Consider the following 24,424-nt stretch of genomic DNA (forward strand, 5'->3'; position numbering starts at 1 on the left):
AGGAATGGATTTGTTTGCCTTTGAATACAGCATGCTATGTTGGATTTTGTTTCTCAAAGCAGAGAAAATACAAGATCTCATTTTAATATTTTAAACAGTGAAAATGAGATTCTGTTCATGATGTTGAACTTTTAGAGGAGTAATTTTCATTAGAACAAGTTGTTGCCTTTGTCAGTATTTTCATTTTTCTAATTTTAGATCTTTTTTTTTCCAAATTCATGTCTGCCTGCCTGAAAAAAACCCCTGCTGTTGTCAGTCATTGCTCATCTATAATGCTAATACTTTTAACCTCAGCAGAGAGTATTTGAAGGATAAAAGGAAGATAGTAGCAGCTGGATGTTTAGCTGAAATAGACTTAGCATTTACAAATACTTTTCATTTTTAAACTTGTAATATAAACTGACTATGGCTAGCAGACATGAAATCACTGGAGTTCTGCATTTTTCTTTTCTACCTTGTGTTCTGAAGTGAATTTGACTTGGCTTTCCTTTGCAGTGCTGTGCTTTCTGGGTACCTAACCATGCATTTGAAAATTATGTAAACAAACGGGCTTTGCAGCTTCTGTGATGTGGTTTCCTTGACTGCTTTAGGAAAGATCCAGCCATTGCAGTGATTTAATTTGTCCCACGGCTTAATTGTGAATGTACTGGAAATAGTGTTACCTATTTTATAGATCTCAGTTTAATCATTTTATATGTTGATGCAATCTTTCATTTACACAGAAAAAACCCTCTATATGTTAAATGCCTAAGAATTCTTTCAAACAGTATGTGAGGTTTGTCTCAGCTGTATAAAAGAAGGGGCGATGGCAGCAGCACTGGGGCTGCACCTCAGCTGTGCTCAGGGAACTGAGACACCAGCTCCTGTGGAATTAACCAGCTTAGCGTTCACAGTAACAAGCATTACGTTAATTAAATATACTGCATCTTTATGTACTAAAAGCTTACAAGTCACTAATCTTTTAGAAGTGACTATTACCTTGTGCATATTGTACCCTCATATATTATAAGGGGGTTTTAACTGATTTGGGATCATAATGCCTAAGGATGTGCTGTCCTTAAGTAACAATGCTGTTGGTTGCATTTCTCCCAAGTATGATGATGAGCCCATCTTAAATTAAGACTTTGAAGAAGTATGTTTTTGTCAGATTTACATTTGTTGCATTTACTGACCAACCTTCCTTCTTCTTTTTCAGCTAACTGCTTTCTGTGAATGCAGACACAGTTCAAGGTGATAATTTTCTTCCCATTACAGCAAGACTGAAACATATCCCAAAATATATTAAAAATATATATTTTCCTGAGAGATTGTGCTATATATATCAGAGGTTTACATTTTTGCTGCAATATAAATTACTAATCTCTGAGGGTTTTCCTGTATTCTCCCAAGTGACTGATCAGTTGAGGAATGGTTGGCAAATAGTAAAAGGATATGTTAGGTAACCTTTTAAACTCTGTTCCACAAAAGCAAGACGCATACACTACATTTCATTAAAGGATCGAGAGGAATGAATATTAAAATGGAAGAAACTGACTTCTCAGCTTTTGTAAAGATGCCACCAGCACGTCTGCAAGTAGAACCGGAGGAAGATCCACCATAGTGATATAGACTGCATCTGTAAGAAGTGACCATTATACTGTGTATATATATTGTACTGTAATACTGCAAGAGGGTTTTAAAAATCTTTCCACTTTATTTTTTTATGCTTATTAATCAGATACCGTTACTTATTGCAGTTGCAACTATGCACTTGTATAAAGCCATACTGTTGAAGTTTATATCATTCATACACGTCTATCAGAAGCTGCATGTCAGTGTTCAGCAGCTAGTATAGGTTTGAAGTATGTACTAATTTCAGCTATACGTCATCATGGGCAGTCCTGTTTTACCTGTCTAATTGCCTTAATTTAAACTTTTTTCAATTTTTTTTTGCCCATTCTTTCTATTTAAGGAAAAAGAAAGTTTACCGGCTCTTAGAATGCAATTTTGCTTTGTGGCAGAAAAAATAGTGCACTATTTTTACACCTAGTAAGTATATCAATGTCAGCCTATTTTGAATGTATATTGACTGGTTTTAAGGGTGGAGAAGTGTTGGTTACAGAAACAATGTCAGAGAGCATTGGAATTACCAGACCATTTGCTTGTACATGTAACTGCTCATCCAGCCCTTTTTACGAACCTCAATACTAGTTATTGACTTATATTAACCCTCATTAAGTGCTATGAAACTTCATTTTGCCTTGTTTTTGCATACTCTCCTAGATGTGTTTTTTTTTTTTATTTCTGGAAAGAAAAAGAATCTGTGACTATTTTTACATTTCACAACACAATATCCAAGGACTGTCACAAACTTTAAGAAAAGTAAAACATACTGTAGATGTATTTTAAAGTTTTAATCTGGTTCTCTAGCACATAGCTGTAGGCATAGATAAATATTTCAGTAGTGTGTTTTGAGAACTGATAGCTGGGAAGAAAGGGCCTCAGAGGCACTTAATCTGACTTCTTTTTTTTAACTTGGAGTTGTACAAAAAATATAATTTATGTGGGCTCATTCATGATGTGTTCATAATTATCCCAGAAAATGCATGTTTTATACAACTACAGTATGCGATGTTAAACATATTGACAGTAAAAAATATAGTCTCCTATTTGGTCTCTTTATATATATATAAATATATATATATATTTAAAATATATATATATATAAAATATTGTGTGGGAGTGCAGTAATTTAAAATATGATCTAACACTTCAATGAAGGAGGACATTTCACTTTAAATTTGTTTTTGTTTTTGTTTTTTAAAGAGTGTTGAAATGTTTGGAAGGATAGGACCATGATTTATTTAACACTATCATGAAAAGTGAACTTGGAAACACTGAAATACTGAAAATTAAAAAGTATATTTACATTTTGTAACCTCTACTACAGTTCAGCTTAACAGAGCCAGAATGTATTCAGTCTTCTATTTATGCACTCACAAAGTAAAATGTTGTTTGTGAGTTCTTAAAATCAAAGCTAAAACTTTCATATCATTTTTTATTAGGTATTCTAACCCAGCGCACAGCTACAGTGTTTTTTCCCTGCTTGTTTTGATTTACAGAAGTACGGTATATTTTTAGGTAATGCAGATATGCATAGAGAACAACATTAAAAATGTATACAGTAAAACTGTTTCCGTTCACTGAATGCATAAATATTTTATATATATATATAAAAAAATGTTACATTGTGGGAAGTTCTATCCTTTTCTGAATTGGAGAATATTATATATATATTTTTAAATAAACTATTTGAGTAAGGTAAAATAGTTCCTGAACTTGAGAAGCTGGTAATTAATTGAATTTAATTATAGAGGCAACTACTGCGGCAGACATGGGAAAGGCAAGGACAAAGCCTGTGTGAGGAGGGAACGCAGACTCCAGGGGAGCTGTTTGGCAGCTGCTCCACTGCTGGGGCTGGATCCGTTGCACTTTTCTCTCCCTGGCCTGCCCTCATTTATTGTTAATCCCTGGGGCCCTGTTAAGCCTGACATTTCAGGAAATGTACTATATTATAGTATTTACTGGCCCCAGGTTATACGTTCTGTGCATTTATACATTGCAGCAGGCTGTACTGAGATGGTGTTGTAGAGCAATACAGGCTGAGAGAGAGCCCTGGAGGTCCTGTGCTCTGACCTCTACCTCAGAGCAGGGCTGACTTAGCACCGGTTCCTCAAGGCCAGTGGTATGATGTGTATGAACGTGGATTTGTACACAGGACACAAAAGGCAAAGCTGCTCTTCTGTTCTTCTCACTTGTCCTGCTGTGAAACGCAAAGAACTCTTAAATGCCAGTTCCTGGAGATTGTGTTGTTTCCTTATTGTCCAGTGGTGACCTTTTAACATTTTTGAGAGAAGGGTATATTCATGAACTAAAGAATATTTGTCTTGAAAGCCACAGATGTTTAAACACTTTCATTTTGTAACAGGGTTGTCCCAGCAAACAGGACATTTTTATGGCCTGAATGATTTATCTATAGAAAATTCTCTCACTGCAAGTCCTTTTGTTTCACAAGAGTAAACATGTAGCATGGCCAAGCTGCAGATTAACCTTCTGGAAAAATCAGGGATCAAACTTGGATCCAGAAGCTTCGGACACTTGTAGGGAAGTTGCTCTTAATTCCCAATCCAAAAGCTCACCAGCAGAGAAGCTGGACAGGAAGACCCCGTTGGAGTTAACCGTGTCAGTTGTCAGAAAGACCTTTCTGCAAGGAGATTTCCAGTTCTGTCCTAGTTGTGTGCTGCAATTCCCTACTTCTAGTGTTTCCTGCCAAAGCGCAGCCCTCCCAGCACTACCAGCAATCCAGCACCACGTCTGCTTTTACTAGAGGAAAACTGTGGTTCTTGTGCTTCTGAGCATGGTTGATGCTGTAACCAAAATGTGACACAGAATCACATACCATGTAGGACTTGGAAACATGCAAGAGGCCCATGGATCTCGGCAGTCAGTGACAGGGGCCAGATTAAAAACATCACTGAAATTCCACTGCAGGTGTCCAGATCTCTTACTACCTCTTGATGGCACTGAACCGCCTACATTTTGACAGACATTCAGTGGCTCTCTGAAGGCACCAAGGCCAGGAAAGCTGCCAGTGAAATTGTATGCTTTTTCTCTTTAGTTTCTCAGGCAATGTCAAGTGATCATGAGAAATTTGAGCATTTGTGTTTTTAATCTTATAATCTATTAGTTTCCCATCTAGCTTTGAGAGGATCATCCTTGGAAGAGGATTTGTATATTTTGGTCTCAAGTGCCTTTACCCATCCTATGCTTGTGAGGTGATATTTGGGATGCTGCTGTGAAAAGGGAGAATGTATATGAAAACAAACTTCTTACCTGCATTGCATTGCTCTTACAAACTCTTACTGTCTCCTAATTCTGTTTCTGAGGCAGGTGAACATAACAGTACATGGTCCACTTCAGTGAACTTGAGTATTTCAGTCTCTTTCACATTCCTGGATAGTTTGCCTCAGCATTGATGTTAAAATAAGGATTAATTTATTTTATCATAGAATCAGAGACTATCTCAAGTTGGAAGAGACCCATAAGGGTCATGGAGTCCAACTTCCTGCTCTTCACAGGACAACCTAAAACTAAATCATATGACCAACAGCATCATCCAGACACTCCTTGAACTTTGACAGGCTTGGTGCCTTTTCAGTGCATTACAGTTTTTTATGGACTGTCATCTCTGCACATAGTACACTTTAAATTGAAAACATTATTTGTGATTTTTAAGATTAGCTTCTGAACCACTTAGGGTTTTATCAGCATCCCAAGGATCATGCGGTTTTTCCTACTGCTTAGAAGTATCCTCCGTAAGAGTGGGAAGGAGTCTTCTTTTGGATCTCTGTAAAAGATGTTGATGGAGTGGTTCTGAAACTAGTTTGTGTTCTTGGTTGAAGTTGCCTATCAAGTGGACAGGAATACACTCAGACATTCTCATCTGAGAAATGAGATGAGTCTATTGAGATGTATGTGGCTGAAAAGAGCACCGTGGCTTAACACATCGAGCCTAATTGTCCCCAGAAACTACTGTAGTGAATGGAAAATCTCACTGTAAAACCACAGCTCCAAGAAGTGGGGATGCAGAGGAACTGTAATTTATTGGCACAGGGATGCTGATTACCAGGCCTTATTAGAGAAGATTGGCGTTTGGAGTCTTTGCTTCTTTGTAGGAAGGAAGCGTTGTTTTATAAAGGTAAGAAAGACATGTTACTGCTTGCTAATGGAAGGGTGAAGCTTTGGATTTGACTGCAGCTGGTTTTGCTCCAATAATCTTAAGAGAAGCTCTAGGATAAAAGTGATCTCTCAAAAGGAAAGTCACAGTGAAAGGTAGCAAAATTCAAAGTTATAAATGTGTGTAGTCCCGCATACTTTAAAGAAATCTGGAAACACAATGTCAATCTGAAAAGAAAGGGCAGAGAGAACTAATTTCATTTGTTGAAGGAGCTACATAGAAATGCTTTCACAGACAACTGCATGTGATGCTTTGGTCTATTGCCGCATTTTGAGGTCGAGGCCTTCGGTGTTCAAAGATGTGAGCCTGTTTGTATGTATACTCTTACACTGTGTACCAGTGGGCCTCGTAGGTCATCTAGTTCTTGTCATTTGTCATTGCTCTTTGGGGTGTTTTTTGCCTAGGATGCTGTTGCAGCACTGGGTAAGCATGGCCACCCAATAAGAAGTACATCAGGCTTGTGATGTCACTGCCAATCCTTTTCCTTTGGGTTACCAACTTCAGGCACTGAATTGCCTTGGATATATGCTACTTTTTTATTAACAAGTGAACTGGTGGAAATGTTCTTTGGAGGTATCTGAGATATTAAATAACTTTTTTGAGGCTGAAGAAGCCAGGAGTCCCACTGTCTGAGCCCTGTTTCATATCTGCTTGCCCTGGTGGTGTCTCTTGCCTCAGCTGTGTTCCACTTTCCAATAGACCTTCAAAGCAGATCTTGCACATAGGTGCAGGTCTGGCTGCAGCTTCAGGACTTGCATTTATTTGCTGGATCCCATGGCCTCGTGTGTCTGTGTGATGTCCAGCATATTACAATCCTTATGTCCTGGAGGCCAAGAGATTCAGTAGGATCTGTGTAGCCATTACCTCCCTCTGCAGTGATGGAAGGACTAGATAAATACAATAAGGAGGCTCCCCTGCATGTTTCGTATCCTGTTCAGAGATACAGCAATGGGAGTTGTATTACTGGAAGGTGGGCAAACATGCAAGCTTAAAAAAAAAACAAAGCTGAGAGAGGAAAGTATCCTTGAGCTCAGAGTCCATGAGGACTGAAAGTTGTGCCAACAGTGCATATCATGGAAAAAAAATTTAAATCTCACAAGATAAGTCACTCTCTTGAAAGTCAGACCACTGGAATCTGTATTTAGTCAGTTGCTCAAAGGTGAAAGAATTTCTTTACAGTAATTGGGTACTTAAAATATGCTTTACACGAGCTCAATTTGTGCTTCATTAGTCATGATTTACATGACAGAGAGGACACTGAGGCATAGGATGTGTATTCTTCCATTTATGATTTTCATATAATATGAGTCAGGTCAGCATCTTGGTATTGCTGGCCAGAGCCTCCAAATTCCAAAGCAGAATTCTTGTACATTGCAGAGCAGGCATATGCACCGATGACTTGCAATTACAATAGGGTGGTAAGTAGAATTGACTTTCAGCATGAAGCCATGTTACTATTCAGTTTAAATCAGAATTATCATTAGCTAACTTCTCTTGTCACATTTTAGGCTGGTGCAGGTTCTGTTCTTTACATCAGTTTCCAGAATATTTGACAGATAAAACAAGATGTTTGTCCACTTAATGTTCCCTCCCTGTGCGTCGGTGATAGCACATAATGCACAGAAGTAGGCTACTGACAATTTAAGACAGTTAAGAGCTGAAATAATGAAACAAAACAGGGTGTTAACAAAATTTTGACAAGTATTTAAATTGTCTTTCAGATATCCCCAGTTAAATTTCATCAAAAGTATAATTTAAAAAGCCTCTTATTTTACCCCTGGTCCAAAGACTGGGTTATTTTTCAAGACAGAGATGGTGTTTGCCCCAAACTACTTCCAGTGTAGAATGGAATAGTTGACATCTTTAACTTGAAAATATCTGTATGTCTATCTTGCCATCAGGCAGGAAACACCTGAGGTCCATTGGGACTCAGGTCTCTGAGACTGCCAAGGTCTTGCAATTGGATCCATCTCAAGTGATGAGCTGTCACGTTCTTAGGTGATGTTTATTGTGGTTCCCAGACACCTGTTTGACCTCAACAGCTATCTCTGAGAACTCTGAAGCATCCTGGAGAACTCTGGCTCAAAATCAAGTGAATTAAAATTCAGTACCAATCAAGAACTTAATAACATCTTGAGATTTTTTTTCAGCTTTCTCACCTTCCAAACTGAGACATCCTCAGAGCATTATTATTGATGAAGGCAACATTTTATGTTCTGCTTAATACATAAATATGAATTCCAAGTATCGAAGAATTTGGAAGGGAGTGGAACAAACCAGCCTGAAGAGAATTTGGAGGGGAGTAATTATTATTTATCATCAGAGAAAATACATGGCTGGCAAACTACCTCATTTGAGTTGATCTCCACATCTGTTTAGCTTTTCATTTATAACAGTTCCTCCTGTGGGCTCTCAGGGGTTAATTCCTCCTGCCCCTTTGCCTTACATATGTCCCTAAATAGATAACGATTGTTTGGTGGAGGATACCTCATTTAAAGAAGTGAATGAAGCCATTCTGCAAGTTTTAAGCTGGTTGGGACTCTTCAGCTAATTGTGAATTACTTCCTCCAGACAGTCAAACTGCACTAAAATTCACCTTTGGAGCTTCAGTGGTTGTGAGCATTGCTGCCTCCCTGCCCTACTCCTTTCTCTCCTCTTTTAATAGATGAGATTAGCAGAGCCAGGATAGGGAGCAGCTACATGCACAGCATAGGCCAGTGAGAGAGGCTTGGGGGTCAGGCAGGGACAGGGACTCCTGAGCAGTCCAAGCAACAGCATCTTTTGCTGGATTAGAGTAGCACAAAGAAACACATCTTTGTGCACTGTTTTACTCTGCACAAAATGCCCTGTGTTAGAAAGGCCCAGAGAGTGGGGGAGAGGATGGTATTGCACATGTGTTTGATGTTGCTGTTCACTGAGGACAGTTCAGTGCATCTTACACTGTTCACATCCTCACTTTCAGGCACACAGCCTGCTGCCTCGAGTCACGACCTCATTCCTTCCTCTGGATAGTAAATCTGGTAAATGTTTTCTCTCATACAGTTGAAGTGAGCTTGTAGCTTACCTGTTGCCAAATGCCCGGTCACAGTTCATCATATCCACAGCTGGAGATATTTGGAGTTGTTCAGTGGACTGTACTGGAATTCAGAGCTTGTCTTTTCACAGGCAAGGAAACAAACTTTTTGAAAGCCTTGACAGGGCCCTGGTTTTGTCAGCCAGGACAGGACAGGCTGTGTTACCTTGTGAGCGTGTTGTGAACTGGTGCAATTAGACACGGAGTGTGTAATTCCACACTCACGCAGCATCTGTGAATGGAGCTTTATTACTTCCAGTCCCATGAATAAAAGTGGCTTACTGGCTTACACCCACTGCAATAAATCCAAGCAGCTTTCCCTGCCTGCCTTTGGCTCACTGCTGCATTAGGCAGCAACCAACTTGTGTCCACCCGATACTGATGAATGACAAGTTTAACAAGATTTATCCTCCTTGTGTATCTTGTCTAAAGCTGCTGCCTTTAATCCAGCCACTGAGAAGATTATGCTTTACATACTGGAAAACACAAGGTCAGCGCTTTCATGGGGCTTGCCCAGAACTGGAATGTATGTCTGCTTACAAAAGTGAAGGAAATTACTCTCTGGGAGGAAAAAAAGTGTAAAACTATTAACTGCTACTGTCTGATTTGTTCCATATCTCTTGCAGCTTGAATGAGAACTCATGGTCCAGCTTTCCAAGTCCACAAAATTACTTTACCTTAGCTCGTGAATTACCCAGCTTTGTTTCTTTTCCTCAGTCTTTTTTTTTCACACAGGCTTCTAAGGAGATTTATTCAAAATATGTTATGTATCCTATTAAGAACTTTCTTAAATGCATTTTCAGCATTTTATGATGAAAAAAACCAAATGAAGGTGCTGATTCTCAAACCAAAAATGGAGCAGCTTCACTTTGCTGCAGCATCACTCAGGAGTATGAAACATGTCAATAACAGAGGGGGTTTGAACTCCATCCAAATCTTTCTCTATCAAGAAGAGGCTTTAATTTGAAAAAAAAAATTAAGTGTGTTTCTTTTTTTCATTTTAAGATGCTGGAACTCTTTAGCATTTGACAGGTTAATATTCAGTCAGATGCTTCAAATAATTAGGGTAAAAGCTGCCCATTTATGACCTGTAATGAATATTTCATTTTCTCTCCATATATGAAAACAGAATAAAAAATCAAATGCAATGAAAATTAACTGTAAGAATGACATTATCAATCTTGAAGAATAGCATTTATTAATACCACCTGAAAAATGTACCACATGCCACCTGCCACCATTTAGACCACTTCAGATACTTTACACAGCTTTAGTAAAATCCGTAACAGAATGTTTACAGTTAATCTCTCAACCAACATAGAAAGATTTATATATTTTATTGTAGCAGTAAAAATGCTCATCTTTGACTTGCCCTCAGTAATGTGAGATACATGAAATCTAGATCCACAGAAACACCTCTTCCCACCCCTTCCCACTCTAAAAACAAAGCAGCTGTTTTCTGATGGTGAAAGTCTCAGTCTGATTGCTGAGTGTTCACTGGTGGAAACATCTGCTTTTGCACATCCCGCTCCTCCATAAGAGTCCCACAATTTAGCATGTTGCAAAGAAAACCTGCCTCTAATGTAGTCAATGCAGTCTTCCCATAGTTTTCAGGAGTGTTGGGATCAAGGGTGCCTTGGTTTGTACATGCCAATGAACAGAATACCGTAAGAAGTCTTTTGAAATGATGTATCTTTTTGAGAATGTAATGAGAAATGAAGACAAGATATGTGATTACTAATGTAACTTTTGGTTTAGAAGGCATTGCTTCCAAAGGCAAAATCCCGTTAATAGTTCTCAAGAATACCCTTTTGCCCCTTTTTACTCTAAGTACTGCAAATTGATTAGAATCTCTGAAGTAAAAATTTAAGTGAAGTCTATGTTCTTCAATACCCTTTAGCACAGACAGGCCAAAAACTAATTAACCACAGAGCAGTATCACCAAAAACTGACCAACCATGGGAGATGAGCCTGCTGAGGTGCATCAAGGTGCACATGTAGCCAGGTCACTGTCAGTATGGATTGTGTTTGGGGATTCTGGACATCGGTTCAGGAACTTCTGCTTGAACACCTTTTTGAACTGGTGGTCAGTTTCATTCATTCCCGTACATTCCAGTCTCCGATGCTCCCAAAACAGTATGTTCAGTGAATGAGAGCTCAGGTTGGAAAAGAAGAATTCATAGTTGAGTTTCTGCTCTTATCCAATAAAAACTGGGTATACTGAAGAAAGTGACCAAGGGTATCCTGTATCAGCTGTATAAATTGTACTATTTAAGTGTTGCATGTAAGTGTTACAATCCCAAGTGGATTTGTGACTTAGTAAAAGACATTTAGAACCTTATTTTGGATTGGGCCTTGACTCAGATTTTCTTCATCCTAAAATACAGATAGTTAATGTTTAACTGAGTTGCTTGCAAGACAAACATCTGTTGTGGTTTTTCAATCTTGCAGCAGAAAGACAAGTCGGTATGTTGGTACAAAATTGATCATGTATAAACTGAAGAAAATTGCTTATATGTAACCAGAAAGTACTGAAGTGATACAAGAATATATAAACATCTAATTACAAAATACGTTGTAGTAAAAAAATCCAGAGAAAATGTGATATTAGTGAAACTTGTCTGAAATGACCAATAAAAATATGCTGCTTAAATTAAGTATCTTATCAAAATTATTTCTTAGATAAAGTAAGCATGGAGGTACTATACTGTAAGAACTGTACATACTATAAGAATGCTAAGGGGTAAATATTAGGCTTGAGAGAGACAGGGAGTTTCCTCAACCTTTGTTGTGTTCTTCAAGCTTAATTGTAGTTTGCCTTTTTTTCATGGTAATGATATGTGTGTTAATCAGTGTCTTCTAATCGGTCTTTTTAGTCTTCTTGTAGTGCAGGATTGTGGCTGTGACCCAAATATTGAGAATGAGCATGGTTATGAAACGGATGAGAACTAAAAGGGAAAAAAAATATTGTAAGCATTAATAAAAAAAACCCAACTGCTGTTATTTTCACAGGACAAGTTGTTTTGTAAACCTTTGCTGGTGTACAGAGAGGCTGGTTCCTATTCTGCAACTCTTTTCAGCCAATTAGTTTTAATTACTATATTCAGGAACCCAGAAATTCTGAGTGTAAATACAACAGAAAAGAGCATTTAGCTTGCAGTGATATCTGAAAATGATACACTGCAGTACATTTAATTATTTTATAACAAAGCCAGGAGAGTAGTACAAGTGTGAGTAGCCTCATATTAGTTCTTATTTACACCAAAAGCTAAACTCAGAGTTGCAGATCATGTCCTTTAGAGTTGCATGTGTTGTTTATAATAAAGGGATTATTCTCTATTGCCATCTGTTAAGTGTAGCCATTGGGGAGACAGGAAATAACCTCTATCTGTCAGATTTTAATGATGGAAAATCTGACAATTGACAAAAAATCAGTTTTTCAGTACCTTGAATAACTCAGCTCTTTTAAAAACCATAACAGGCATAGTACTTCTACCTGTGAAACCAGAGGTTGAAGTACAGGTATGTCTAATGTCTGTTTGGTAACTGGAATATTCACAGAAATGCACACAAAATTTTGTTTCAGAAGTATGAGATATCTGACAGTTCTGTACATGTGGATGTTACAAGTGTTACAAGTTAACTGGAAACATTTTCCATTAGAGCAGCACAGCATCAATGTTTGCTGCTGTCTCTTCCCTGTTCCAAAGTGATGATGCTGGGTTTTATACAGCAGCTTTACCCAGAGCCAGCTTTACTCTCCTGGTGTTTCCTCCCTCCCCGCAGTGAACTTCTCTCACTTCTCTCTGTGTGTGTAGCTGCAGGTGAGGTGGGCTCAGTACCTGACCCTGACTAAATTCCTGCACGTGCATTCTGCCAAATTTTTAGTGACCCAGTTAACATCATGGCCCCATGAACTCCTTACTCTGGCAAAAGGAAAGCAGCAAGCATAGGGGTGGAAATGGGGGATTGAAATGGGACTTCTTTTCCAGTGAAAGAGCTGCTTGAAATGCTTGTAAAGCTGTGGCCTTAATGTGCTGCTTAAAAAGGATAAAATTCATTCAAATGATGCTTCTGATGAAACAGCGGTTTTGAACGAGAACAAGGAACGACCAGATGAAGCACAAAGGGATTTTGTTACTGTTCTTGCATCCACCAAGTCTTGATTTTAAACCATTTATTGAAAAATCTGTTACACTCCCTAGCTCTTGCAGTTTTCTCAGGATGGTAAGAACCTGTTAAATAAATTTACTTCATAATTAAATCAGCTGCATATTATATATTTTAAGTCAATTTTTGTGAGTTTCTTACCAGCCTACCATTTCATTTTCAGCCTGCCAAAACTTTCTGAATGTTGTGCCTAAAACTATTCATATACTAAGCTGAACTTTAGTTTTCTAGAAGAATTTTTAATTCAGAAAGCCCTCAATACAAAAAGGAAGCACTTCCTATTTGAAAAATTCATTCAACTACTACAGAGTTTTTAAGTTATATTTTACATTATTTTTAAATAGTAAAGATTTTTAATGCTTTACTCTGCTATTTTTAGAATTAATTTTATAGTGCTTTTGCCTCTTGAAAAAAATAATATCTTTTGGACCAGTTGTACCATGTAATAAGTGTGAGCAGTTTTTTGTGTTTTGTTTTTTTTTTCTTGATGTATTTTCCTGATTTGTAATCTTGTGCTACTTTTTTTGGCAACTCCTTCCCTTACCATGCTAACCCACCACGTTCATGGTTTGTTCTTCTGCGACCTTTTAGCTGTTTTACAAAAGACCTAAAAACTACTGTGGCAGCTGTTCCCTTGGAAAGGCAGGCAGTTCCAAACTTTACTCACCTGCGAGGTCATTTGTAGTCACTAGAGTTGTAAATATTCTTGCTGTAAATTGAATGAATTCTGATTAGTGGAACACATGACACATTTTTAATTTTAAAAAATGATGAAATATCTATTTTTCAACAGAGGGTAATCTTCCATGAAAACATACACTGTACAGATATTCCCACTTTTAGTACATCCAATTCTTCACTATTTTAGCTTCAGAGATCATGCTCTCAAAGGTGAGTGGCAATGTATTAAGGGTCTTTTTCAATGAGAAAATAATGGCTATAATTAGAACTTTTATATCTGTATCTATCACATAGATACAGATTGGATGTGGCCAGAGGATACTGCTTTTTTTTCTGTTCAGCCCCTCCTTCAGTAGTTGACAGTGACTTACACCCCAATCAAGTAACTTAACCATTGTGAATGTCCACATGTGTGCTTTCAGCCTTCTGCAAATACAAGGAAATCAGTTTTCCTTCCCACAATGGACCTAAACGTTAATTAGTTCACATTTGCATCAGACTAAAAGCATTTACATCGTTCAGCAAACATACCAAAATTTCTAATTATTCACTTTCATGTGGAAATAGATCCAGCATCACTGTGTTTTATAGTGAGAATATTTTAAACAAGTTTTGTGAAGATGAGAAAGGCACTGGCACTTCTGACCAAAAGCTGTAGAACTGTTCATGCAGACCACTGGGGAACTACCACAGGAACTCTACAAATAACTGTTCTTAAATTCTCTGTCCAGAAATGCAATTATGCATAGCCACAGAGTTAATGGTATTTATCAGTGTGTACTTATTTATAGGTAACTTCAAAATTAGCATTGCCTAATTGTCTAACTCAAGTGTTAGCACCTTTTCATGCTGGATCACTAGTAATTTTATTAAATCCTAGAACATGGAAATCTTTTCTTCATAAAGACAGCCTTTCAGTTATTTCAACTGAGGTTCCCTTGGCCATATTCACGTGGGTTTTAAGTCACTGGTTTATATCATTGGTGTCAAAGATAAAACTTGATTTCAAGAGTCTGAGGAGTCAGCATTAAGGGAAACTCAGGCAAGATCTTTACCTATAAGTAAATACCTATGGAAAGAGGCATTAAGAGAACTCAGTACTTCACACCAAGTTGCCCATGGCTTACTTGCACAGGTGTATGCAGACAGACTCCAGGTCAAGGCGCTCACTTGTCCGGAATCTTTGGTCTGCCAGAGACACCACAGCTGAACCAGCTTACTGGCTGCACTGATGAATGTGCACAGGTTCTGAAAAGCAGGTAAAAAAAAAAAAGAGAAAGAACCTCTGCTATTGTATTATCTGAACAGAACTAGCTTTTCCACTTAGAATAAAGGCCGGTATTTGGCAACCCAAGTGCTTTGGTTCTTACTAAGGAACAGTGAAGCCAAAACTGGAAGTTGCCAGAAACAAGGGACTGATTTCTGAGGTACAGCCCAGCAAGAGGTTCAAAGAGCAGGACAGTTGCTACTGTTGCTGGCAAATGCTTGATAGAGGCAAATACAATAAAAAGCAAAGAAACAAAAAAAGCTTCTTAACCTGCTCCATAAAACTGTTTATGAAAGTTAGCTGAAATGGGACTGATCTAGTCTAAACAGCAAGGTTGATTCAGACCATCTGTTACCACTATGTCTGGCAAACCAAACCATAAAGGAATGAGAAAACTGACAAGAATGTGTGGAAAATTAGTCCAATTGGAGGGAAAAAAATAATAACAGGAATGCACTATTCACTGTCACTCTTTTTAAGGGGGTTTTGCAAAGGCAGCAGGTAGAGAGCACCTTCACACAGGCCTTTGTGCCATGCCCAGATTTCCCTTGCAAGTAAGGATTGGAGTTAGGCTTAGAAGTTTTTATCCCCATTTGTATCATCTTTTGCATTAGCAACTCCAGTTCATCTCAATTACATTTTTACTTTCTCTCTTATGGTAAAAAGAGAAAAGACCATCTCTAACCTATGTAGGCATTATCAGATGGTATTTTTCTTGCAAAATTGTAGGACAAAAGGGGAAAAATTGTTTCACATGTCCTGTTCCAAATGCTTTGACTGACGGTCCATTCTCTTCCTGTTGTGTTAAAGGTTTATTGGTTGGGATTATGACATTAGGACTAAAGTGGCAATAGAATTTCAACATCTTAAGCATCTCCTAGTTTTAATTAAGGCACCACCAATTAGCAACTTTAACTTAGAACATACCTTTTTTTTCACCATAGAGTCTCTATTGCCACTGATATTTTCCAGCTACTCACAGAAGAGAGAACCAGTTGTATTTGAAAACTGGTTGGTTATTCTGAAAGCTAAAGTTGTCCTTATTCCAATGACAAATATAAGGAGAGATTCCACTGATAAAGACTTCTATAAAAAAAGCAATTTCATATGAAGACCTACTTTCAAATAAACATGCAGCACTTACCATGGCCAGGTCTATTATCCACTTCCGCAGTGTTAGCATGTACCAGCCCCCCCAAAATCTGACATTAAGTTAAGTTTCATAGCACTGAAAATTCTAGGATACAAAGTTCTCAAAACTGCCTGAGGAATTAGATTTTTTTAAAACATCTGGAAACAATCTTATTGAAACTTTGTAACAGACTATACAATCCAGATAAAACATATTAAGCACTGGTTGAAACATTAAGTGTTCCTATTTTTCACACTGTCTTCAGTTGAGCAGTTGCCTGTAGTTTCTCAAAACTTGCTCCAAAGCACAAGATTTGAGATTTAAACTAAAGTCCTATCTAAAAACAAACAAACAAACACTGCTATCTTCATCATAGCAAGTATAACGTGCATGGGTGGGAATCAAAGAAATAAGATTTGTCATTTCTACTCTGCATCCCTAGCAAAGATGTAAATTAAGAATTGGGTTTACTCTTTATCAGTTGGCAGTCTTCTAAAGCATAGCTACATATGAAGCTTACTTCCTGTGGAGATTTACCGTGATGCAAGAAATCAGAATGTGAATGTGGAATGTACGTCAAGGAGTGGCTGAAAATGATTTACAACAGTAGCACAAAACAAATGATGACATAGCTGCTATGCAAAGAACCATCAAACAACTCACATAACCCAAAACTCCCAGATATCAAAGGATACATAACTGCAAAGAACAAAGCTCGTTTCATTTTCCCAAAGAAATGCAGAATGCACAGAAGGAGAATGACATCTGAAATAAATGAAAGATAGCTCATCACAGAGGGACGGGCGGGGCCCGAACGCAATCCGAGACAGTTCCACTGGACACCATGTCTGTGGCAACTCCTTTCTTACAGGCTCTGTCTCTCAAATGTGCTTAATGTCCAAAATACTGCAAGCTCCAAAACAAAGCTCTTCATCAAGTCTGGAGCGTTTAAAATGTTTCTCTCCTACATGGAGGTACTGGATAAAGGATGCGCTTACACTGCAACTCTGTGTAATAATTAGGTCTTTCTCCCCTACCTTACCATCTCTTTTAATGAAATTTATAATTCAATTTTATTTGAGATGTTCACTCCCTCTCCCCTCCAACTCCAGCATCACTGCAGTGGACTACTGTACCTACAAGCAGAGCCTGGGAGTGCTGAATGAGCCCTGTTTCATTTCCAAAACATGGTTTTAAAAAATTACCTTGTGCAATGATGATGGGATATTCCAGGTATGTCTGCAGAGGGTAACCATAGTAGATCTGGTACCTCAGAAACACAATGAAGCTGAACAGAGAGATACAAAACAAGGTGACTGCACAAAGGGACACAACAGCATCTTCACAACTTTTTACTGTTTTGGTGGTGCCAAAAGGCACAAGAGAGCCCCTGCTGTCAAACTGATCAAACAAATTTGGGCACAAAGTGCAAGCCTGATCATTCTGTAGTCTATTTCTGTGACCCTCAAATAGAATAAGAGGTAGAGAGCTGCACACACTTCTCATTGAGTTCTTTATGGCAGAGTGTGTAAGGCATAATTTTATTAATTACAACTGGTGAGAAAGAAAGAAAGGCTTCCAGACCTAGGAAATACCTTCTTTTTGCAAGAACCCTGGCACCTCTAGGATAATTCAGATTTATTTATGACTGTGGTTCAATCTCTACATTAAGCAAGTTTTACAAGAGTAGAAAATGTCTTCCAAGCTGTCTAGACTACACTGTTAAGAGACTGCCCAGTATAGCTCTACGAGTCAGACTGAGAGTCTGTTCCTAAGTGCACCAAACAATGGCAATTCTCCTTCCTGCCAATCCAAAACACAGTATCTGAAAAGAATGGAATTTTTATAATGTTTTCTCTACTTTCCACTCTCCTGCAAGTCCATGGGGTTAGACAGAAAATTCATGGCTGCACAGAGGAAACAGAGAGGACTCTGAGAACAATTTTATGTAAGGAAAAATTTATGGTTTCCAGGGAAGAAAGATGGCACAAGGAACAGCCTGCCTTGTAAGAAACTGTTTCTTACAGTATTCAGAATTTAAATATTTGAACTTCCTTGTTATAAAGTCAAATTAGACTCCCTGCCATCAGTACCATGCTTATCTATCACTCCTCTGCCTTGTCATTGCATGCCTGCTCTGCAGAACCATCCCAGCTTGCACCAGTAGTCCCAAAGCTCCCTGCAACTGGACTCAAAGTCTTTAAAAGCTGCAGGATAAATAGTCTACTAAATAAACAAACAGTCCCAATAAATGTTTCAAAGAAGACCCACACTGCAGTGGTGTGAGTACCACAGCTATCACACAGGTACTTAGGAGACATTTATGGCTTCGCCATGCTCATCCGAAGCATTACTTACAAAGCTTTTTTAATGCACACAAATGATTTTAAAATGCTGCAACCACTTTCTGGCTGGAGCTGTGGGGTCACTAATCTCTGCTGGAACTAGAATTTACTTAATTAACTCTGAGATGTCCGTACACCTAAATGCCAGACCAGGGTCAGCAGCTGTGCCCCTGCCTGAAGACGTCACAGGTGAGTTCAGAAACAACATGCCGGTTTTGTGAGGGGATTTATCTGAATAAAAAGCCCTGTTTTAGGCTGGTGCAGGGAGCTAGCAGCCATCTGGCTGGATGTTCTGCCTACCTCCATCCATCGGTTTGGCCAACATGAGGCTTTTCAAGGTATTTACTCTCACTTGTACCTACATCTGAATGTGCATGCACAAAGTTTATTTATTTTTCATTCCATACAATCCTCTTTAGGCAAGATTTAATAAGCCTAGCCTATGTAAGCTTATTACAGGCTGACAGGTCTTTGGAGTTTGACACGGCTTATAATTTTCCTAAAGGATGATTATGTTTTACTGATTTGTGTGAGGGGAGCCTGTCTGACAAGTACAACCTGTACCACAGGGCACACGGGCCACTCAATAACTCAGACACACGGCTTGCACCCTCAGCAGCTCTCAGCTCCAGCGACACGCGTCGTATAGGACAAGTTATAAAAGCCGTTGCCCTTTAAACGACAGCGCGGAATCACTTTAGAAACAGGAAGATCCTTCTCCAAAGTCTCTCTGGGCTCTCCTAGAGAGGGCTGGCCCCGAACGGAGCCATGTAACACCGAGACAGCGGGGTGTGCTCGCTGCCTCTCGAGCCGCCCCTCAAAGCGCCCTCACGCCTGGCCCGAGCCGCGCCGGAAGGAATTAATCCCTGGCTGCTGCAGCAGCGCGGCCGCAGCGCCCCGGACCCCCGGCCGAGGGGATCCGCGGCCCCAGCGCTTCCTCCCGCCGCGCCCCCGCACCTACTGCTCAGATCGGGGGGAACACGCCGCGTTGTCCCCGTGTGCCCTCGCCGCCTTACCCGGCCAGCTCCAGGAGCAGGCTGCTCACGCTGAGCCCCCGCGCCGACCCGGCCTGCAACACTGCCGCCAGCTGCGGCAGCTTGATCACGGCACACACCGCCCATGTGCTCCAGTGCGCCACGTCCAGCACCGTCAGCGCCATCCCGGGCACGGGGAACCCGCCGTGCGGCGTGACGGGCGGGGTGTGGCGGGGAGCCCGCCCGGGACGGGGAGCCTGTGACGGGGTGTGGCGGGGAACCCGCCCGGGACGGGGATCCCGTGGCGGGGAGCCCGCGCGGGACGGCCACGCCGGCGCCGAGGCGGCCGTCACGTAGCGCTAATGGCGCCCGGGGCGCGGGGAGGGCAGAGCTGGACCCCGCGGCGGCATCCCCCGTGCCCTCGGGAGGGACAGGGCTCCGGTCACCCCCATGCCAGTGGTGCCGAACGCTGCCCGGGAGCTCTCGGGCCGCTGGTTGAGGCCTCTCCACGTCGAACTCCGTCGGTGTCGGGGCCGAAACACGTTCCGCTCCAGATTCAGACTGTTGGTGTTGGAATGACTCTTTGTTACCTCAAACAACATCCCCAGAACAGTGATCTTGTGATGCTGTGTTGGCCATGGGCCGTGTTCGCCCGGGAGCAGGTTCAGCCCCGGGCTGGAGCTGCAGGCTAGACCTCAGTTTTTTCTCCCAAAGTGGAGTCTCGAGTGCTCCAGCTGCCGTGTTTTTCAAGTCACGCTGTCTGGATCTAATTCCCGCAGCAGGGAAGGCACAGTTCTGACAGCAGCACTTTCATTTTTACAGGAAAAAAAACTAAGCAAATCTAAAAGTGCCTGAATGCAGAACTTGTCATAGTATCAAAGATGGAGCAGCTTCCCCGGAACATACACCTACCCACCATACACAGTTATCCACAAAAATAGTAAAGCACGGGTTTTAGAGCTTTCGTACTTACCAGCTTGTCAGAACTAAATATGAGTGGTTATCCAACGCATTTGCATTTGTACTGATCACACACGTACAGAATCTTGGCTCTTTCATGCCTGTATACTGCCAGGACTACTACAATGTCAAATCCACACCATTAATCCTGAGTTTTACCTAGAGCATAATTGCTTTGAAATGATGGGTTATTTGCAGACATAACATTTCTTGGTTTTCATTTTAATGAAAGTTATATTTCAGTATGACTAATAGTTCTTAAAATGGCTTAAAAGAAGTTTATTGCACTTATTTCACATTCCCTTAGTGGTATTTTAAAACAGTATTACTAATTCTGAATTTGTAAATCATGTCTGTGTAAATCAGTCATAAAAGGAAGAAGTATGACTACATAAAATCTCAAAACTCTTGATTGAAATAAATACCACCTCCCAATACAGAGTTTTAGTTTAAAAACTGTGTTTCTGTTAATATAACTCAAATTAATCAAGCTTTTCAAAGTCAGTAAACTCTAAAAGAAGAAAATTTGAATTTGCCTTAAAATAATAACTGTTCCAAAATTTTCTTGATAAACTGAGTCCTCAGCCTTGTGGGACTATTATGTACTTGAAACAGAGTTGGGAAATGCATCATACAAGATGAAGTTCTCATTTAAAATTGGGTCTGAGGTGTAGATGTGTCTGTCATTTCAGATAACCTGAGAATAATAGACCAATATTTAAGGTAGAAGTTGTGTATTTTCACTACTGTCTGGATGCTGATCCAAAAAGTGATGTAAAATTATCAATAATGTGCACTGTCTTGTATCTTACTTGAGTAATCAAGAAGCTGAACTGACTTCAAACTCTTAAACAGGTCCATGAGCCTATTTTATTCAGCTGTTTTTAAATTTAATAGGACATTAAGCATCCAATTTTAGTCAGCATTTCACCTTTTTAAAAAATACATCGTGCTTTGTATTGCAGTCAGTTAAGCAGAATGATTTACCATCCTTCCCCTGCCCTGTCTGTGTAATGATCCTGCTCTGCATCTGTTCACTGGCCATGTAAGTAGCAGCTTAGGGAAGGAGCAGACGTCGCAGTGCTGGGCAGCCCTGTTCAAGGTTACAACAAAAAAATTTAATCTATGAAGAATATAAGAAATTCTTCCTATTGTGTTTAAATTATTTAGTTCTACATCAAATTTCAGCAGTTTCAGCAGAATGCAGAACCATTTGAAATTGCAAGTCAGTGAATAAAATTATAACATCTGAGTCTCCAGTGCAGATTTCCTGTTCCACAGCAGATGGGCAGTGGTTTAACACTGCTGCACCTCAAATGGGAATGCATGTGTTGAGTCCTATTGAAAATAAAACAGAGCAGGAAAATAATCTTCCTGTAGTAACCAAGGAAAAAAGCCAAACCAGACTTTTTTTTCCAATAATGATGTTGGCTTATTATGGTTGAGTCTTTGAACAAAATAGTGCCTTAAAATTTGTGGGTTTGCAAGGAATGCAGAGAGTGCTCTCTTGCTGGTTATTTCCACAACCTACTGTGCTAACAGTTAATTTTATAGGTAATTGGTGTTTTAAGCTCTAGGTTAAAATAAAGGAGATTCCACAACTGAGGAACCTGTGGGGCTGAAGACAACCCATATAGGTAATGGCATATTATTTAAAACAATATGGCTAGCTAAAAAGTAGTACTGAAAGAGCCTAGAACACCAAACACAGATTTAGAAACCTAACCCAAAAACCTAACAAAGCCAAGGATCTGGAAGAAGCAAAAGAGAAGGAAAATATATTAACTAGTGTCCCTTCCAGACAAACTACATTGAGTTTGTAGCCCAGAGAGGAGCTTGAGCTGTAGCTTTTGGATCTGGTACTGGTGTTGTTCTAGATCTGTGCTTACATCCAACTTACTCGGAGAAGAGGCTCCAGTAAGAGTTGAAAGTGTGAGTACATCATGACAGCCCTTGGTAAGGTCCTGGTGTGTGATGGCTCCTGCATTCTTACTAAAGGTCTTAAGATTCTCCCAGAGTGTGCAAATGGATATGCCAGCACTGAGGAGCAGCTACTGTATAATCATGCTTATTCCAGCAATGAAGATCATCTCACCAGGTCTGAAACACCACCAGGTGCTGATTTCACTCTGTGGCTTTTATAGGGTTTTTAATGAATCCCTATGGTAACACAGTGGTAGTATTACTAGTTTCAGTCCATTTGGCTTTTAAGAGACATAATGTTGTAACTGCTAATAAGTCTCGGGATAATTGCAGGTGGTTCTACAGTACCTAGTTGGTTGATTTTGTTTCCCTTTCTCAGCAATACCTGCAGCTGACATAAGAGTTACTGTTAATTTGTTTGTTAATTTGTTAATTCACAGATCATATAAAATATATCCAGTGATGATAATTGGTCATTAGTAAATGGGCAAAGTGAACCCACAGTTTGAAGTGATCAGGTCGTGGAGTGAAAACAAATCTTATAGTTTTTATAGTTATTTTGTCAGTATATTTGCAGATTACTTCTTAATGCAATTTTTCAATCAGTATATGCCAACTGAGACTTTCCTCTGCCCATCCCCTGGGTCAATAGGCAGTTTTGAGAAATTTAGCATGTTTTTGCTCCATTGGCCTGGCATAAGGGTCTTGTGCTGAGGTGAGACTGTAACCCCAGATATTTGGAAATTCCATTTCTAAGTGCTGGCGCTCTTGTGGATACATAGATACATACAGCATCTCAGAGAGCCTTAAAGAAGGTCACAAGCTGACGTCAGTCTGTGGCATCTATGCCCTGTGACAGAAGAGGACTGTGGGCATGGCTGTGTGAGCACCTCTTCAGCCTTTGGCAGAACTCCTGAGTTACTTGGAGACACATCTGTGTTTCAGGGAATTTATCAAAGCAAACATGAAGTTTTCTGAAGAGGGAAAACATAACTGACATGAATTCGGAGTAGCAAGTAGAGTTTTTAAGACAGACATCCTGTGTTAGGAAAGGTTTACTGGTTTCTCCCTGGGCAGGATTTAGGAAATGCAGCTTGAGGCCCTAATTGTTGATTTCTAAAACCAACAAACCAAAAAATACCCTGCTTCACAAAACTGTTGTCTGCTTTGAGATGAACTCCAGTTGAGAAATCATGTTCTACAGTGTGTTCTTTATAGAAAGCAAAGCATGTGAATGTGTATGTACATAATACATATGAACATATGATGCCTGGAATGGCAGTATTGTCCATCTAATGTTCATACATAATCATCCTCATCCTAACCAGTTCAAGGAATCTTACTGTTTATGCAGTAATTTTCACAGCACGAGGAGACCTTCTTCGTAGGAAAATCCATTTGGTTATGTTGTTTACTTTAGAGTAATCTAAAGATCAAGCAACAGTTTTAAATACAGTTTCTAAGAAACACAACTGGATTTACAGTTATCGCTGATCTTATAAAGCAAAACTTTATAGTTAAGATGGCACCTGGGAACAAAGACCATCCTAAAAGCATGAAAAATACAGATTTACATAAATTTACCTATGTTATGTTTTGTTAAAATATATGTTTCACACTTCTTTATTTTAAATGGAACTCAAAAAGAGAACACACAAAATCTGGAGGCAGTGGAAACACCTGTGCACCAAGGTACAATTAACGTTAACAATCCTCAAAAATATAGCATTGAAAGCAGTGTATACATAAGGAAAGAATTAAGTCATATAGCTACACACTTGTGCTGTTTAACTGAAAGAAGTACAGAAAATGAATTGTCTAAACATGCATAATCCCTTGTTTGAGATCTGGCAACAAAAGGGAAAAATGCTTATAAGCACAAGTGACACATCATAAGAATGCTTTACAAGTAACTTACCACAGAGTTTAATATCTACACAGTCTCTTTAATAAATGGAATTTCCACTGGTTATTTACAGATTTCACTACTGTTGTAATCTCATCCAATCTTTCTAAGACTCTCTGCTTATGTAAGTAAGGATTAGTTGGCAAAGTTAATTATCATAAAAGAAAAATTACTGTTAAAGTTGGCATGAAATTGGTGTCTACAGAATATCTGTTTG

General features: G+C 39.5%; 2 protein-coding genes across 5 annotated transcripts in view; one reads left to right on the forward strand and one right to left on the reverse strand.

The window, feature by feature from the left end:
• Positions 1-11,502, forward strand: part of ROCK2 (Rho associated coiled-coil containing protein kinase 2) — a 107,669-nt gene extending 96,167 nt beyond the window's left edge. For all 3 annotated transcript variants that reach the window (XM_017818086.1, XM_017818088.1, XM_017818087.1), the window contains one exon: positions 1,196-11,502. Coding sequence is in view for 1 of the 3 variants with exons in the window: in XM_017818088.1 (XP_017673577.1) it covers positions 1,196-1,199 (4 nt within the window). In the remaining 2 variants the exon portion in view is untranslated. The remainder of the gene's footprint in view (positions 1-1,195) is intronic.
• Positions 10,031-19,732, reverse strand: PQLC3 (PQ loop repeat containing 3). Of its 2 annotated transcripts, none has more exons than XM_017818100.1 (7): positions 19,461-19,732; positions 17,305-17,387; positions 16,795-16,864; positions 16,112-16,169; positions 14,828-14,948; positions 13,687-13,728; positions 10,031-11,797 (listed from the first exon to the last, which is right to left on the reverse strand). In XM_017818100.1, exons 1-7 carry the CDS (start codon positions 19,601-19,603, stop codon positions 11,709-11,711), a joined length of 606 nt encoding a protein of 201 aa, XP_017673589.1. In that variant the 5' UTR covers positions 19,604-19,732; the 3' UTR covers positions 10,031-11,708. The 2 variants fall into 2 exon arrangements, with proteins under 2 accessions (XP_017673589.1, XP_017673587.1); XM_017818098.1 differs by lacking the exon at positions 10,031-11,797 and adding an exon at positions 11,805-13,084.
• Positions 19,733-24,424: the final 4,692 nt, after the last annotated feature.

This window comes from Lepidothrix coronata, unplaced genomic scaffold (genome assembly GCF_001604755.1).
Source record: "Lepidothrix coronata isolate B3197 unplaced genomic scaffold, Lepidothrix_coronata-1.0 Scaffold65, whole genome shotgun sequence".
Classification (NCBI taxonomy): domain Eukaryota; kingdom Metazoa; phylum Chordata; class Aves; order Passeriformes; family Pipridae; genus Lepidothrix; species Lepidothrix coronata.